The 19329-nt window shown below is 33.9% G+C and overlaps 1 protein-coding gene across 4 annotated transcripts in view; it reads right to left on the bottom strand.

The window, feature by feature from the left end:
* LOC113699178 (putative F-box/FBD/LRR-repeat protein At5g22670) overlaps window positions 1–19329 on the bottom strand; it is a 45607-nt gene continuing 26278 nt past the window's right edge. The window contains exons 1-4 of one of the 4 annotated variants that reach the window (XM_027219342.2): window positions 2592–3241; window positions 1044–2086; window positions 794–940; window positions 1–670 (exon numbers count right to left, since the gene is read on the bottom strand). In XM_027219342.2, the coding sequence (XP_027075143.1) occupies window positions 308–670; window positions 794–940; window positions 1044–2057 (1524 nt within the window). In that variant the 5' untranslated portion in view covers window positions 2058–2086; window positions 2592–3241 and the 3' untranslated portion in view covers window positions 1–307. Of the gene's footprint in view, window positions 671–793; window positions 941–1043; window positions 2091–2241; window positions 2553–2587; window positions 3242–19329 lie in introns of those variants that run through there. The other 3 variants (XM_072051410.1, XM_027219334.2, XM_072051417.1) reach the window with 3 other exon arrangements.

Here is a 19329-nt window from a genome sequence, read left to right as displayed (position 1 = left end):
TGACCCAAAAATAAGAGTTCATCTATAGAAAAGTACTTAAAATCACGACATGTTTATCGCGATGGATACAAATATAAGAATTCTTAAAATTAAGAAAGTAAGCCATTATTTAGTTTGTACCCATCGTGCGTGTCATATGTCATGAAGGATTTTCTTAAAAGTAACTCATGCGAATGACACTGAAAAAATTCGAGTACTGTAAGTAAGTACATATTTACGTGCAGATTCTTCACTTTCTTCCTAATGCACAAGAAACAAGCCCGGATGTGTACAATACAATACCAACATTCTGTTGCAAGTTCAGAGCTCAGAGCTGTAGTTCAGGCATTTGTATGTCAAGTTGACAAGCAGCAGATCCCCTAGTGCAGTTCATCAATTTGTCAGTGAAAGATAAACGATCCTGCACCCGACGAGCAGTTGGATAATTAGTAGTATCCATCGGTCCACCGGAAACATAATATTCTTCGTACCAAATCGTCATCTTCTCTAGAACCATTGCATTTCCCAGAAGATATATCAACAGCTCCACCTCTTCCTCAACTCTCCCAGTAATTCGCAAAATTTCCACATTTTTCAGGCTAAATAGCAGGCATTCAGGTACGTCTTGCGGAGGCTTAACTTGATTCTCCTCAGGGTTAAACCACCCGATTACATTTGGACTGGTAATCCCCTGAAATCCAAGAAATAGGGAAAAAAAATTACAAACAAATCAACTTTTGGTCAAAAGAATACAGGAGTGCTCAACGCTCACCATATTTCTCTCAAAATTGTGCAAGTCTCTTATCTAATGTACCTGAGGCAAGATAAGGCTTTCCAGTTTAGGAAAGATTTTGAGCAAATTTGGCAGCAGTATAGCGCCGTTCGCTACATAAAAACTGATCTCCAGGTGGACCAAGTTCTGAAACACTGGCAGTCTGCTATCAAGAGATTCACCCAAAGACTGCAAATGTATGAAGACAGCTATAAGTTGTGACCAAGAAAGCAATTGATGGTATAACAATTAGAAAGCAATAAGCAGGATTGGAATTTGAGTCATGGCTTACATTCATGGTAAAATCGCCTATTGTTAGGTGCTTGACATTTGGGATGCTTCGAAATATTTCACGCACATTGCTTTCATAATTACTTGTTTGTTCCGCTGTCCGATGATGACATGTTAAGATTTTGTAAACAGAAAGGCGTGATTCAGTTACTCTGGTCATGGAACTGACCTGAATTGAATCTGACATATAATCAATCAGGTTTAGATACTCCAAATTTGGTGCAGTAATTATCAGTTTGTACTCAACACCATCTTCGTAATCATCGTCATCATATAAGTCCATCTCATGTGTACTGAAGTCCAAAGTCAACCTTTTCAATGAAGGGACTGCAATCACAAAATTCCTAACGTTATCCTGCTCCCTCCTAGATATCTGCAAATCCTCAAGCACTGGGCAAGAAGAAAGTAACTTTTCAACTGATGCGCCGCCCACATATGTGACTGAATGAAGATGAAGAACCTTAAGAAGTGGAAAAGAAACAAAAGATGGGATGTTGAGCAAAACATTGCAACTCAGTTTCAAGATTTCCAGCGAGTTATTTGTGAAGGGACTCCAAGGGAACTCCCCGAGCTCCCACATATCGAGGTCAAGTTCTTGAACATTATGCAAAGCAGACAACCAATTATTGAGGCATCTAGAGTCAACCTGATGATCACACACCAATCTGAACTTTTTAATACCTGAAGTGTCACGAATTGCGAAAAGTCGATCCAGAAAATTTGTAAAACTCTCAATTTTAGGCTTTGCAAAGCTATCAAAGACACTCCATTCACCCACATAATTTGCCCGTAGATTGATCTGAAATTCAAGAGCAGGTATTGAAAGCCAAACTTTCTTCCATCGTTTAGACAAAATACCAGTTTGTGCTGCTAATTTAGTCGGAAGAAGGGAGAGGATGTGACACAGAATTGCATCAGGTAATTGGCTTATTCGGTCTTGTGCTTCGTTAGTGGTCTCTTCTCTTACAAACATTTTTTTCGTCTCTGAAGATGTCCCCGGAGAATTCAAGCCCATGACAGTATATTACAGTCGTACGCTAGAAACTACCTAGTGAAATTGTGAATAAAACAAAAGAATCAGTCAACAAAAACCACAATTGTAGCCACAATCATCTCATACAATCTGCATACAGACAAGCATTTCTATCTGTCGTACAACAAATATACGTTCTCCAAGTGTAAAAATCCAACTAATTAACCTTTTAATCCTAGCTCTGCATCCCATCCCAGCATCAAGCTATCAATTTTAACGGATACCACCTCACAAGAACTGGATATTCTGCAGTTATGGGAAGTTCATGGCCTTTTCTGCTTGTCATAAATCGTCTCTAACCATTTTTAGTAGACAATAGAATAAGAATCAAGTATTTTTTACATCTACTCAGAAACTTGCGAAGTGCACAGTGTTGTATGCCCAAAAATTAAAACTTAAGTTAGAGGTAATTGAAATTCAAAATCAGCTCAAATTTAAAAGACATAGAAAGCGACCGGAAGAGATCGGGAAGAAATTAAAACCATGCAACTCTGTTAAATTCGTAAGACGACTTGCCTGATTAAGTTGCAGAAGACCAACTTGGTAAAACTCAGTAGCCACCATTCTTCGCCAGTCTTGATTTATACTATGCATCCTCTAATCACATGGTAGTCTTGATCAGTAGCAGGGAGGAATAGCATAATTATTAACTCTTTAAATCCGTCAACGGGAGAAGATTTCTTAAATATTCCGAGAAATCTCGGGTAGCTGTTTCATTTTTGAAAAAATTTAATGAAGTGGACTTTGTCTCCTTGAATTTGAGGACCCAATAATTATTCATCTTGAGCGTGATCTGAAAGAAATGAACATTTGACTCATATTTACCAGTACCTGATTTTCTCAACTTGGCCAATAATTAATGGCCAACCAACATTTTCTTTTTCTTTTCTTTTTGAACGTAGTCAACATCTTGCAGCTCCCGAACAAGACTGCAAGTGCAAGACTAGTTTGCAAGGACCCATTCAAAAAATATAAACTACACAAAGTGCTTACCTGTATGATACAGTATTGACTGACTATAGGCTTTGTGCTGATATCACTTTAAAAATGAAAAGCAAAAGAGACCTCTTTCTTGATTTTACTGATCAAGTTAAGAGGGTCCCATTCTTCTAATATTGATGGCCAAAACATATCAGTACAAGTTGACAGAGTACTCCCTGAAGAGTGCTAAAGTTCTTCAAAGACTGGAAATTGGATTTAAGGCATCCTGGAAGTAGCAGAAGAATTATTTGGAAAATTATGTGGGCTGCCCATTCCTTCAAGATGTACCAAATTGTCTGGCAAATTAAATAAGGTCGCTGGGAGAGGATAACAACATAAAAAATTAGCAGGTGGTGGAGAGACTAAGAGGGACTGTTGAATATATTCACACATAATAAACTAGGATTTAGACTCAGGTATGCCACATTTGCAAAAGAAGCCCAAAAAGAATTCTCATATATACAGTATCATGGCTATATCTAAGCAATTTATACAGTTTATAAGTCTCAAAGAAAATAGCAAAGTGAATTTAGGATAAAAAGCCACTAAAATCAGTGGTTACGTATATTGTCCAAGACTAATGATTTCATTGTTGATCTCTACACATAAATGCCTGGGCTCCTCATGTGCATTAAGTTCAACAACTGCATTCGTTCTAGATTCCGGAATGGAAATTATATATCAACTGAATTTTATCAAGTCATACCTTTGTACTAAAAAAGCTATAGAGAGACAGTATGAAATTAGTATTATCGGTGATCCATTTGGATGGGTTCCTAAACAAAAATTTTTATTCCGACACATGCATGACTAATTTTACTATAATAGCATTAAATTCATGAGGGTTTGTTTTGGTGTGATTATGAAAAAAAATTCAGTAGGTCTGAATGTTAGAACCAACTCATTTGCATGCCTAGAATCCATGTTAACTTCAAAATAACAAGGAGATATGTAAATCATCTCAAACTTCCCAAGCAATTGCATGCAATCCAAAATTTAAAGGGTATTTCTTTTGGGTGTTCTGTGGCCTGCATAAATCATACAAAGTAACATATTGACTTATTGTTTGAGTGCATTCCGCCGACTAAGTGTAAAATCTTCTGATTTCTATAGTTTCTTCAAACAGCATGTGGCAATTATTGTTAGGCTTTCACCCAAAATAGTCGAGGAGATTTATGTATTAATTTGTTTTAACTGAAGAACACTAAATCACAACAGGATAAAATGAACTAAAAATAATAATTCACCAACAGAAATATAATCAAAATCATGACATGTTTAAGTGAGGGATACAAACATGAGAATTTCTAAAATTAAGGAAGTAAACCATTATTTAGTTTGTGTTTATCATATAAGTTGTATGTCGTTTGATATAGGATCTTCTTAAAAGTAAATCATTCTAATGGTGCTGATAAAATTGGAGTACCATAAGTAATATACTGCTTTACGTGCAGATTCACCACTTTCTTTGTGATACACAAGAAACAAGCATAGTCGTGTACAATACAATACCAACATTCTATTGGAAGTTCAGAGTGGTACTTCAGGCATTTGTATGTCAAGCTGTGTACAATTTAATACCAACATTCTGTTGCAAGTTCAGAGTTCAGAGTGGTAGTTCACGCATTTGTATGTCAAGTTGAGAAGTAGCAGATCCCCTAGTGCAGTTCATCAATTTGTCTGTGAAGGAAAAACGATCCTCAAGCGACATGTGCAACTTTGGATGTATGGCACATGATAAGTGTGTATTTTACATGTTTTTAGTGTGTTTTATTAGTTAGTTTTGATGTGTTTTAATTATTTTTATAACTAATGAACTAAGTTTTCAGTGAAAATATGCATTTTGTAATTTAAGTATTAAAAATTGTATTTTTATGAATTTTAATAGTGAAAACTTCATGTTTTTGTAGGTTTAAAAATTCAATCATCAAATAGAGCGGGTTGAAAAGATAATTGGATGATTGATGATTGTTTGAAGTGATAAAAAGAGAATATGAAGTGCAAGAGATGAAATGCAACTTAGTATACAAGAAAGAAGTTTCACAGCTTTGATACCCTGTGGTATTTTGCCTATATCTTGAGCTATAAGTATCATATTGAGGTGATTCTTGTACCATTTTGAAACTAAGAGATAAATTTCCATTTGCTATGAGACATAGAAGTCCAGTTTAGTCATTTTCCTAGTCAAAATATTGAAATATAGAGGTACATTTTCATGGCCGAAAGCTAAAACAGAGCTCTGACCAGTCGAGGGTATTTTGGTCATTTCTCGGTCCACAGAGTTCCAAATTGGATGATTCTTGAGGCATTGAAAAGCTAACTCACTTTCATGTTTTGAAAAGAGCTAGTTCAGCCTCCATCATTGAGAAAATAATATTTAGGCTCTTGTCAGTGACAAACAATACACAGAATAATTGACGAAAAGCATAAATCCAATCATTATTTTACTAAGTGTGCACAATGACAAAAAATGTACACATAATCCAAATAATAAATTGCAACACTTAATGGCCACGATTCAACACAATTCACAACCAAACGAAATGTCTAATAAGGGACCAGTTCACACATAAACCAGCATGGAATAGTGCTTAAAATTGCTTCTTAAAACAAAGTATCTGTTAAGAGAAAAGAGTTTTCGGGGAAATATTTTCTCTATTTCATACAAATGATACGATGGTGTTAGACCTATATATAGGCTTATAATATAATAGGCTAAGATTCAATAAATCTGGATAAATATGTAAAATGGTGATTACCTATTTAATCCATATCTAACACCTGGTTGATATATAATTTAAATTCAAAAAATTAGATAATTATAATTAGCTCACTCCAACAGTACCCCTCAAGTTGGTGCATAGATATCCCTCATGTCCATCTTGCCGGATGAGTTGCAGAAATTCTTAATCCGCACAGTTTTGATAAGTATATTAGCCAGTTGATTTTTAGATTTTACAAACGATTAAAAGGGATTATGATTTATAGTAAAAACAAGTTTGTAAATATCACTTATTCTCAGCAACAAAAGCTAAATATATTATATAATTAGAAAGTTAAACAAGTTAAGACTCTTATATTGTTGAGATAGTCAAGTATATCATCTCAAATATATAAATATTTGATGAAAGATGATTATATATTCCTCTATTATTTTTAGTTTTAATGGACAAAATTATAAGTATATCCTTGCATATGAATTGGGTCGGGTATCTGCGATTTTCAAAGTTTTTGAATTGCGACAGGACGTCTTTCTTTGTTAATTTGATTTGCTGCTACCCGAACTACACATATTAAAACCGATTCGAATATCCTAAATTTGCGGTTCAGATCGAATCAATATTTACGATTTTTTGGGTTGGACGCATGATACATGTACGCATAAGTAGAATTTGAAAATTGAGTAAACACTGTGTAAATTTTTTTTTACCTAAATGTGTAAAGAAGATTAATCTATAAGTTTCTAGGCATCGTCTAACTGTGCTTAATTAGTACCAGTTTAAGAGGAATTCAAAGTAGTATCTTGAACAAGTGAAGTTAAACAATGGCACTCTGTCTTTTGTTTCTTTTTCAGCAAAGAGAAGAGCACTGACTTAAGTGCACATGGTGTCAACAATATATCATATATGTGCACTGTATGCCAAATATATCATATATGTGCATTGAACAGCCGCGCCAAACTGCTTTGCTTTTATTCTAATAATATAAAATAAAACACATTCCCCTAATTCATGTAGGATTTTTACGTTGGTTTCTAAACTTTAAAGTGAGACATTTTAGTCCTTAAAATAAAAATTTTGTCCCACTTAGGTAAAATTAATACCGAAAGTGACATAGATTTTATATTTAAGTGGGACAAATATTGTTCGTTAGGGATTAAAGTGGAATAAATTTTATAATTTAAAAATTAAAATAGGATAGATTTTGTACATTAATTAAAAGACCAGAGTGAGACAAATATTATACTTTGCTGTTACAATTGTAGAATATATGAATGAGCTGTTCCTTTAGTTCTCATGACATCAAGATGAACCACAGTCAAAGACATCCATTTCTTCAACCCCCATCACCAGGTTAACCTTCTTCCCGAGCTGCTTCAGGACACCATCACCCAATTCAGCTATTATCTTTGGAACAAACAATTCGGCCGTTGCAACGATAGAATACTACTAATATGATTTGGAATGGATATTTGGCTGCAAATAGAAGGTTGATACAAAGGCGGACAACCAGATTGGTTACTTAGGACCACTCCTACTACATTATATACTAGTACTACTTTTCTAGCTACAGCTGGTCTTGACGACTTACTTGGTCTTCCCAGTCAACTTTTATTTAAGGGATAATTGCAGAAACCTCCCTTGAGGTTTCTAGTAGTTGCACTCACCTTTACTGAGGTTTTAAAAATAGCACTAACTTCCCTTGAACTTAAAGTTTTAATAGCAGATTCAGCCTATGTCAAAGAAAATGTCATTAAAAAAAAAATCTTTTGACAAGTGAGATAATAATGTTATTCCATTTATACCCTTTTTGTTTCTTGTGAGGTTGTATTAGTAAAAGAATGAAAAACATTAAAAGGTGGAACCAGTTAGTGAAACCGAAGAGGATATAAGGGTAAATAAAACAAGTACAGTAGCAACAACTAGAAGAAGCAACGAACATACGTTCAGAAATCTGAGATTCTAAAACGTATAAAAGTGTACATCCAACTCCAAAAACTCTCCTTTACTAAAGAAACTTTTTGTATTAATTTGAAATGATAAAAGATTGCTTACCTATTATTTTTTGATTGCCACAAATTTTTAACAAAAAAATCCTTAGATTTTGCCTTGATTTCTGCTTTCTTTCTCCTTCCATTTCATGAATGCTTAAGATAGAGTGAGGTCAACCAAAACCACTAGAACTTATTCTCTTATGGAGTATTGTCTAGAGGTTTCTTTCTCTTATATTTTTCTTGCTTCTACTTCTCTTCTATACAAATAATATACAATTTGGATTGCCCTTTCAAGTGCTGTCAATCACAAAATAGCGTCACATTGGAGCATCAATTGGTGTCATTTTGTGACTGTATTTTGTAAGGGCACTTAGAGTGTTTAATTAGGTAAGAAATAATCATTAATCCTATTTAATTAGTTATCCTGAACTTATTTATTGCCATTTTTTAATTACGTACCATAACTAGAACAGACAGTAAAACAGATACGAATACCTGTGGGTTATATAAAAAAAACAATAATACACCTTTTTCGAGAGATGGAAATCCATGTGCATGTGGTGGAAGCTGCTCGAATTTTCATGGGAATTCAACTAGCACACAATAATATACTATCATTTTTTGTGAGATGGACATGGGCATGTGGTGGAGTTTGGTAAGACTTTTGTTGTTACAATTGTAGAATATTTTGAAAAAACTGTTGCATTAGTTCTCGTAACATCAGGATGAACCACAGTCAAGTTGCCTGGCATATCTTTTTTTTTTGGCAAGGTTTAAATCTTTCACTTTCCAATGCCATCGAGACTTGAGTGCTTGACAATGAACCCCAGGCCAAAGTGCCAGTGGCGGGTTGCCTGGCATATCACCAAAGGAAGTTTGTAAATATATATGTCATACTTTGTACCTCGAAATTGTGTATGGACATTAAATGTTCTTTATCATTCCCAACAACCAAGATTAATGATGGATACATCCAATACACCCTGAAAACAAAGTGGTTTTTTTAAACTCAGCAGAAATCTCCCAAAGCAAAAAAGGATTCAACTTTTGTCACACAAGCATAAAAATTAGAAAAACACTAAGGAATAACTTAAACAGACAGTACCTGCTGAAATCTATATTTACTTCTACTTCAAAAATTACCAACCAAAATATGATGATAGTTGAGGACATAGTTATCGAAACAACTATATACTACTTTACCATGATTGGACAGTCAGTACTGACAAATCAAAGTTTGTTCAAAATTAAATACCAATATTTAGACGTGTAAACCAAGACCTATGAGCATTTATATCAATGATCTTGACGTCCATATAGCAAATAAAACCCATTCGTCACACACATAAAACCATAGCAATGAATGTACATTCAACCATTTACTCATTTTCTTTGGGACAAGGGGACTGGTTTGTCAGAAACCCACCTGACCATAATAAAAGCGGACGCAGGGCTGGAGCGGTTGTCAGAACAATCGCTCCGGAAAGTGTTACACCATTTGTACATGGTGTAATACCATCCGTACAAGGTGTAATAATAAAACAACAGCAAGTAACATTAGAACGACATTTTTGTGGGTCCTACACGACGTGAAAATCGAATTACAAGATGTGATCTGAGCCACACAAATTTTTGAGGTCTCATCCAGACCGTGAACTGTCTGGGATGGACCGTCCAGGCCCCTCGTTCAATAAAAGCATGGTGCTAACCTGAATTTGTCAATTTTTCATAGAACAGTTCACTTTATGGTCATTAAAACTGACCAGTAAATTTCAATGGCTTGCAAACATTCCCCATATGCATAATTTCACTTTATGAATTAGTTTTGCCTTTTCAAAATTTAAAGAGCCATGGGACTGGTTAACCCGTGTCTACTGGTACTGGGCAGCAGTCAGACAAAGTCGTACTAAACATTTAATAATTGTTTTACCTTTTTAATTTATTTTTGTCCTTTTTTTCCCCCTAAAGAGGATTATAGATTGATTACCCAAGCAACGATTTTGATAAATTTTGATGAGCAAAACACAAACTTAGTCCCTAAACTATTTTGCTAAATTCAAATAGTCCCTAAATTTTATCATGAGATAGTTTAGTCCCTCAACTATTTTAAGAAAGCCGAAATAGTCCTTAAAATTTATTATAAGCCAATTAAGTCCTCACCTATTTTACTTAAACTGGATAGTCCCTCAACTGTATTTATGTGGCCTATTTAGTCCTTATTTAGCTAGTATTAAGTTTGTCACCTCTTGGTGCAAAATTTGGTCTCGTTATTTCTTGATTGTTATGCTAAACATAAGTCCAAATTCACCGAGGACTAGATTTTAACCTCTGCATTAATGTGCAGAAACGCAATATATTCGATAAATATTAAATAATTAGTTGTATTTCCATATTATGTCATTTGCTTCAAAAAATAATTGTCTAAGTTGAACCAGTTATGCAGCTTAGTTGGTTTGGTGGTCACCGTTTAAGTACACCCTTTGCCAAGATCTTGAAATTAAACTCACGACCTTGGCAAGCACATTATATTCTTATCATAAAAAATATTTAACTTATATTTGTTGGATTATCCATTATGAAGAGACGTCCTATAGAAAAGCAGATTTAAAAAAAAATTGAGTTGAACAAAAAGTTTGATGAATATACATTATCCGACCGTATAAATAATTATCACATGCACCAAGATGTCGATTGTAAAATATAATAAGCTTTGTTACTTTATATGGTCCGGAGATGATCCTGGTGAGAGTTTTGTTTAGTTTTTATTTTTTTGTTATTTATTTTCTCAGATCTAAGAATTTCTTCAGATCTATATGTTAGATCTAAAATTTTTTGGATCTTCTCTTCAGATCTCAACATCAGTTTTGAGGTTGAAAGAGCTGGATAGCAGATTTGAGGGAATAGACATACACAAATATCTATGGAGTGATTCGTTCAGTTGGTCAGATTTGATATTTTGTGATTTACAGTGTAATCTTTAATATTTTGTAAATCTATTAAATATTATGATTTTTCAGATCAAACATATCTTTGACATGTTCCATGTATTTTTTGTCATTAGTGTAGATTATTTTTATCAAACAAATCGTGCTGGACGATTTCCAACTAGATTATTAATAATATTGGCTTATGTTTTATCAAAAAAAAAAAATTAAATTCTAACCTCCAATCATATGTATAGGAGGCCTACACATGATCAGGATCGTTTCGTTGCGGATTTAAAGAGTTATTTGGGGGCAAACTCCTTATAAATTTTAGTAGTGGGAGCCTTTCCGTATTGTTCTAATATTCAATTTTGTACATTTGTGATCAATTTAATATCAGATTTTATAGCATATTGGCTGTTGCTCCAAATATATAGTATAAGGATTAGCAGAGCATTATTTATATTTTTCATAAGAAGTAACAATCAAAATTTCCTTTAAAGAACAAAAAAAGCGAAGCAGACTTCCTGTCTCCATATAAAAATACTTTTTTTTTTTTTCAATTTGTTGTAATCAAGTTGCTTACTAACTTGCTATTAGTATCAAATATATTACAAAATAAACAAGAAGTTATACACAACAATCATTGCGCACAAAGGATCGATTATAGCGTAATTCCCAGCAACTTGGGGGGTCTTTTGTTTTGTTAGGTGTAGTCCACTGGGTGCACGCGAACTTCGTGGGAAATTAGTTGGCAAGCTGTCCGGTTTACATAAAAGTTGGGATTTTACCATGGAATATGTTGTCTGTTTCTATTTTCGACCGTACTCAAATAGGGTACCATTTTGACCAAAAAAAAAAAAAGGACAAATTAATAGAGGGGTCCTTTTCCATTTGTACTAGGAGTTTTTTTAGGGATAATTTCAGAAACCTCACCTCAACCTCCACTGAGGTTTCTGACAATTTCATTTGTCACCTTCAAACTTTAAAAAATCTCACTTATCTTCTTTACTTGAAACTTTTTATATCATTTACAATTCATTTTAAATTGTAGTAATATTAAAGAATTCATTTTGGGAGAGTAAATATACTCTCATTCCAAATTTGCTTTATTGCTGTCTTTCCTTTTATTACCAAAACAGTAAGCATATTATTAACAAAAAAAAACAAAAAAAAATGAATGAATGTTTATTTTGATTGGACAAAATATATTGTATTTTTTGAACACCAAAAGTTAATATTTTAAAGTTTATTTGAAACTTTTGCAAGTTATAATGATAATATTTTTTTATTGTGAAGTGTTTTAAGTTAATTTAAGAAGTTTTGAAAATCTTTTACATATTTTTGATTTTTTTAATTTTTTTCCAAGTCAATGGTTTGAAAAGTAAAAGTGTACAACATCATAAAATTATACATAAACTTGTTTGTATTTTTTCTAAGCTGGTGCACAAATGTATTCTCGTAGTTGTAAATTATTACTAGTTGTTTTTAAGAATATTGTAAATCATTTATAAATTTAAGTAATTAGCATTTCTTGTTCGAATCAATGACACAAAAACATTAAAGAGTTTTTCAATCTTACAGTCAACTTTTGTTAAAGAACTATATCGATCAATTTACAAAAATTAAGAGCTAAATTTGATGTGTTATGGTAATTAAGAAATCACATGAAAAGGGTAAATTTGGAACGAAATTGGATTCTCTTTCCCAAAATGAGTTTTTTAATATCAAATGTTACAAAAAGTTTAAAGCATAGAAATTAAGCGAGATTTTTCAAAATTTAAGAACACCAAGTGAAAATGTTAGACGCCTCAGGGGAGGTCTCTGAAATGAGGTCTCTGAAATTATAAGAATACTTTTTTTTATTCAAGACTTCACCATAGGTTTTCACGAGCAATGAGCCAGCATGCATGCAGTAAGTGGGTGGCACATTTTGATTGAAGTAGTACAGAAATTCTGCAGTCGTAGTGCTATTGCGATGTAAAACAGTAAAAGTAATAGTATATTGGTGTGGTTCGGTGGTGATTCAGTTCCTTTCGAATTACTTTAGACCTCTTCAGATCCTCTCCCTCCCCGTATAGAAAGCTATAATATCGACAAAAAAAAAAAAAATACAGTCTCATTTAGTGGTAGACCAACTTTTCCTATACATTTGTTCATATCTTTCTCATCAGTACGTGACATCACATTGAAAACAACTAATGGGTAAAGGCCAACTAAACATTGTCCCTTCCGTTCAGTGAACTGAGTGTGGCAGTCCAAATTCACTAACTCCGGCTTAACACAACAGCAGCAGCAAACCAAGCATCTCCTCTCAAGATAATGTAATAATCACATGGACAATGTTACAAACACATGGTATACCCACGGCGCAACTATGGTGCTTCTAACCAGAGCTGAGCATATAACAATCACAAAACTGTTTGCCAGAGCTAGAGGTGGCAAAATGGGCGGGATGGGCGGGATTTGCTTGGATTTGAGATGGAACCGAGTCATATGGGTTTGGGCCCAACCTTACCCATATGTGTTTTGGGACTAACTTGGGCGGGATCATTTTGGGATGGGTTTAGATTGATCCCGCCCAATACCCAAATCCATTTTCTACATATTTTTTTTCCTTTAATTCATTTTTTATTTTTATATAATTTTATATTTTTGATTTATTAAATTTCTTTTAGTTTTATTAAATAAACATGCAAGTGCTTTATACTCAAGATTCCCACCAAAAATTGGATTAACAAATAAAGGAAAAGATAGATATACAGCCATATTCCAACATATATCAAGATGGCCAAGGTTCTTAGGATGTTGAATATTTATCCTTATCATTGTCCAAGGATGACAGGTCTAAACTAACTGAAATGCTGGAAATTCTTGTGGATAATGACTAGGAAGACTACTAGATTATATTCGCTGGTATGACTATAAAAATTGTTAAAGATAATTTTTGAATCTAAGATTCCGTTTGGATTGACTTTTTTTTCAAAAAATAAGTTTTTCAAATACAATGTTACAGTAATATACAATAACTCAAGAAACATCCCATCTATATTAATATATCAAATATTTCAAAAAAATTTTATAGTAAAAATTTTTCATATACACTGCTACAATAAAATATTTCAAAAACACCTACCAAAAACAGCTAATCCAAACGGAGCCCTTGCCATTTGAGCCCAATGGGTACCCAAGTATTTCCCATCCTTTCCCATTCATTAATGGGTATAGTTGGGATGTGTCCCAACTTAAACCCAATACCAAATTATAATACCCATCCCGCCCAAAGTTCCTTTGGGCATGGGTAGCCCATTGGGACTTGGGACAAATTGCCAGCTCTAGCCAGAGCACACCTACGGTTCCAACCAGTATACTAAGGAAGACAAAAGAATCGGCAAAAAAAAAAAAAACTTAGCTTTGAAGAAGTTACCTACCTAGCACACGGGTCCAACCAGCACACTGGGGAAAGACAAGAAATCAATAATAAAAAGCTGCAGCAAAGAAGATACCTAGCTGTTCATGTGATTTTGTCGCGAAACTCGTTACCAAGAACGTACGTGCTGCATTCATTAACCCAGTCTGCAGGAATGCATGCATGCATGCATCAAAATCAGTCGGCAACAGGGCCCCTCCACTAACTGCATCGGACGACCACCACCTACCGTTTCAACTCTAGCACCTAACGTTCCTAAATGATGATCAGCTGTCAAATTTTGAATTGGAACCAATCCAAGGGTGCACAGATGGCTGGACCAGTCTTCTTGAAGTTCACGCGTAGCTAACAGAACAGAAGACCACCAAGTTGCTGGGAATTATGCTATAACCAGTCCACATTCACTGTTCATAAGGCAACTCACACTTTCAGCATAATGATTTTTTTTTTCAACAGCCTGAATTAGACTTTTTGTTGAATTGTAAGCCTAATCCCAGAACAATACTCAAAAACCGGCAACTCTTGAGCATGTCCCGGGACTTATAACCCAACCAAACCCCAACCCCAACCCCAACCCCGATGTGGGATAAGCTACCTAAGAGGGGAACCTAAGCGAATAGCTATTATTATACTACCACCCAAACTCCCTTTTACTCACGAGGCAACTTGTCTTTTTTCAACAGCCAACTTGTCTTTTTTCAGCATAATGATAGATAGACTGGTTTTGCAGCGCAGACTTCATGCATCAGATAGTTGAGATTCCTTATTTTACTATCGTGTTATGTTTGTGCCTGTTTTTTCCTCACTGCACGGAGAAATAAGACCTTTGAAATCCAACATTGGACTTTCTCTATCTCTGTTTGGACCCAGCCCATATATGATTTTTTTTTTTTTTTTAATCTTTTTGGTTAATCCCAGATGGGGTAGTTTACTATAATGTAGGAGGGGCAAAAACCTGACCTCCAGTCGTATGTATATGAGGCCTACGCATGATTAAGATCATCATTATATTCGTTGTGGATGTAGAGAGTAATTTGGGGCAAACTTATTAGTATAAACTTTAGTAGTGGGAGCCTTTTTGGCATTGTTCTAAAATTCCTATGAATTTTGCACCTTGTGATTAGAGGTGGCAAATTAACCCATTTAATTAAATTTACCCATACCCGCCCATGAATAGATGGGTATGGGTATCTTAAATTTTTGTATATAGGTATAAATGAGTTACCCAATAATACTCATTTATTAAATGGGTATTATTGGGTAACCCATCAAACCCAATTAACCCATTTAAAATTCTCTTCCCCCCAAGTCTTGTTAGGGGTTCAAAATTTTTGGATTAAGTTTTTATATTAATTTTTATAGTGCTTAGTTCAAATTTTTATATTCTTATTATTCAATTATTAAATAATAGGTAATTTTGTGACATAGAGTATAAATGAAAAAAATTGGTAATTAAGTTTATTGAACATTATAAATAAATATTTAAAACTAATGATGGGTACAAAGAGTGGTATAAATTGATAACTTAGTTCGCAAAAATGAATTTAAATGAGTTTACAAAAAGTTAAAATAAATGGGTTATAAATGGGTAATTGGGTTACCCAATTCATTTTTTGACTTATCCATTTATACCCATCTAATTAAATGAGTATAAATGAGTTGACTCACTTATACCCATTACCCATTTTACCCAACCCAAACCCGCTCAAGTCACCCATTTTGACACCTCTACTTGTGATCAATTTAATATCAGATTTTATATCATATTGGCTGTTGCTCCAAAATATATAGTAGGAGGATCAGTAGCGCATTAATATTTTTCATAAGAAGTAACAATCAAAATTCCCTAAAAAAAAAAAAAAAGCGAAGCAGAATGCCTTTCTCCATATAAAAGTACTTTTTTTTAATAAAAAATTGTGGTAATCAAGTTGCTTACTAACTTGCTATTGATATCAAATGTATTACCAAATAAACAAGAAGTTGTAAACAATCATTGTGCACAATGGATCGATTATAGCGTAATTTCCAACAACATGGGAAATTGGTGGCGTTCAATTAGTTAACCTTTGCAAGTTGGCAAGCTGTCCTGTTTACATAAAGGTTGCAAGTTTAGCTGACAATCTCGTTTGTCACCTTCAAACTTTAAAAAATCCCACTCATCTCCTTTATTTTAAGCTTTTTATATCGTTTACAACTCGTTTTAAAATGTAATATTAAGGAATTCATTTTGGCAGAGTAAATATACCCTCATTCCAAATTTGATTTTTTTGTTGTCTTTCTTTTTATTCCCAAAACAGTAAGTATATTATTAACAAATAAAAACAAAAACAAAATGTATGACTGCTTATTTTGATTGGACAAAATATATTGTATTTTTTGAATACCAAAAGTTAATATTTTAAAGTTTATTTGAAATTTTTGCAAGTTATAAAGATAATGTTTTTTTACTGTAAGTGTTTTGAGTTAATTTAAGAAGTTTTGTAAATCTTTTGCATATTTTTTATTTTTCTAATTTTTTTCCAAGTCGATGGTTTGAAAGTAAAAGATACAACACCATAAAAATTATATATAAATTTGTTTGTGCCTTACTTTAAGCTGGTGCAAAAGGTATTCTTATAGTTGTAAATTGTTGCTAGTTATCTCTAAGTGTATTATAAATCATTCATAAATTTAAGTAATTAGTATTTCTTGTTCGAACCAATGAGACAAAAACATTAAAGAGTTTTTCAATCTTACAATCAACTTTTAAATTTTTATTAAAGAACTACATTGATCAATTTACAAAAATTAAGAGATAAAATTGATGTGCTATGATAATTAAAAAATCACATCAAAAGGGTAAATTTGGAACGAAATTGTATTCTCTTTCCCAAAATGAGTTTTTTAATATTATATTTTGAAACGGGTTTCAAATGTTACAAAAAAGTTTAAAGCAGGGAAATCAAGCGAGATTTTTCAAAATTTAAGGGCACCAAGTGAAAATGTTATACACCTCAGGGAAGTTTCTGAAAGTATACCTTTTTTCATTCAAGACTTCGGAATACGCTCTCATGAGCAATGAGCCAGCATGCAGTAAGTGGGTGGCACATTTTGATCGAAGTAGTACAGAAATTCTGCAGTCGTGACAAAAAAAAAATAGTACAGAAATTCTGCAGTCGCAGTGTTATTGGATGTAAAACAGTAAAATTAGTAGCTATACACTCATTTAGTTAGTGTGGCTTTGTTTAAAAAATTCAAATGGATGTACAATACATTTATTTGATCCGATAATGGTTCAGTTCTTTCTAGGTTACCCTTGGATCTCTTCAAGCCCTTCCATTCTTATAGCGTGAGAAGATATCGTATCGAAAAAAAAAAAAATACACTTATTTAGTGGTAGACCAACTTGTCCTGTACATTTGTTCATATCTTTCTCATCAGTACGTGACATCACATTGAAAACAACTAATGGGTAAAGGCCAACTATGCATTGTCCCTTCACCGTTCAGTGAACTGAACGGGGCAGTCCAAATTCACTAACTCCGGCTTAACACAGCAGCAGCAGCAAACCGAACATCTCAAGATAAAATAACAATCACATGGACAATATTACAAACACATGGTACACCCAGGGCGCAACTATGATATAAAGCTAAATCACAAACGAACGGTTCTAACCAGTACATTAAGGAAGACAAGAAATCAGTAGGGAAGAAAAAAAGAAACTTACCTTTGAAGACGATCCCCTCCTAGGAGGACACGGGTCCAACCAGTATACTGAGGAAAACAAGAAATCAATAAAAAGCTATACTCATTACCAAGAACGTACGTGCTGCCTTCATTAACCCAGTCTGAAGGAATGCATGCATGCATCAAAATCAGTCGGCAGCAAGGTCCCCCCACTTTAACTTCTTCGTGATGCATCAAAATCAGTCGGTAGGCAGCAAGGTCCCCCCACTAGAACTTCTTCGTACGACCACCATCCACCGTTTCAACTCTAGCACCTAACGTTCCTAAATGATGATCGATGGTCAAATTTTGAATTGGAAGCAATCCAAGGGTGCACAGATGGCTGGACCAATTTCCAAGAAGTTCACGCGTAGCTAACAGAACAAAGGACCACCAAGTTGCTGGAAATTATGCCATAACCAGTAGGGGTGGCAATCGGGTCGGGTTCGGGTTGGCGGGTCGGGTTGAGGCTTAAGTATAACAAAGAATCTGCTGACCCGAACCCGACCCGCCAATCCGAAACGGGTCAGGGTACCTGACACGAACCCGAAAATTTCGGGTTGGCGGGTCGACCCGAAATGACCCGAAACTTAATTTTAATTTATTAATTTATCACTATAATTTCTAATAAAATCAATTTTTCACAAAATTAATTACATCATCAAGTAATAAAAATTTAAATAAATAATTTCAAACCAAATCTAAAATAAATTAAACACCATAAAAGTGTTTTATCCCAAACCAAATATAAAATAAATTAAAACAGCATAAAAGTAAAAAATAACATAATATATTATTTGTCCAAATATAATAATTTTAACTTCACACAAGTTAAATAAATTCATTTAGGATTAAGTAATTAATGCCTTTGGAAAAAAAGAATCATTTAGTTCAGTTAGATAAAATAATTTTTATGTTTATTAAATTAGTTTTAATTCGTAAACGGGTCACATCGGGTCATATCAGGTCACTACGGGTTGACCCGAAATTGACCTGTTTTCTTTTCGGGTTCATCGGGTTCGACCCGATTCTGACCCGAACTCCCGAAACCTCAACCCAAACCCATTAATTTCATGTTAGGTTCGTGTCGTGTTTTCGGGTCGTGTCAGGAATTGCCACCCCTAATAACCAGTCCACATTCACTGTTCATAAGGCAACTCACTTTCTTTCAGCATAATGATAGATAGACTAGTTTTGCCTGCCCGGACGCCATGCGTCTGGTACCTCGATTCGTTATTTTGCTGCTGTGTTATGTTTGTGTGTGTGTTTTTTCCTCACTGTACGGAGAAACAAGACCTTTGAAATCAGGTTATCTAACATTCTTAATATAGCATTAATTATTGCTTCTTTAAGCCAACGTTGAACTTAGATTGTTAAATAAGATTAAATTCAATTAAAATGATCAATCATACTTTGAACTTTAATGTATCTAATAGGATGTGGTTCTTTATTTAAGGGTAATTTATATTTCTATGATGGGTTGAAATAGGAATCTAA

This window comes from Coffea arabica, chromosome 1e (genome assembly GCF_036785885.1).
Source record: "Coffea arabica cultivar ET-39 chromosome 1e, Coffea Arabica ET-39 HiFi, whole genome shotgun sequence".
Lineage (NCBI taxonomy): Eukaryota > Viridiplantae > Streptophyta > Magnoliopsida > Gentianales > Rubiaceae > Coffea > Coffea arabica.
The sequence above is the reverse complement of the archived record's forward strand: the minus strand, read 5'-3'. Positions and strand labels throughout refer to the sequence as shown.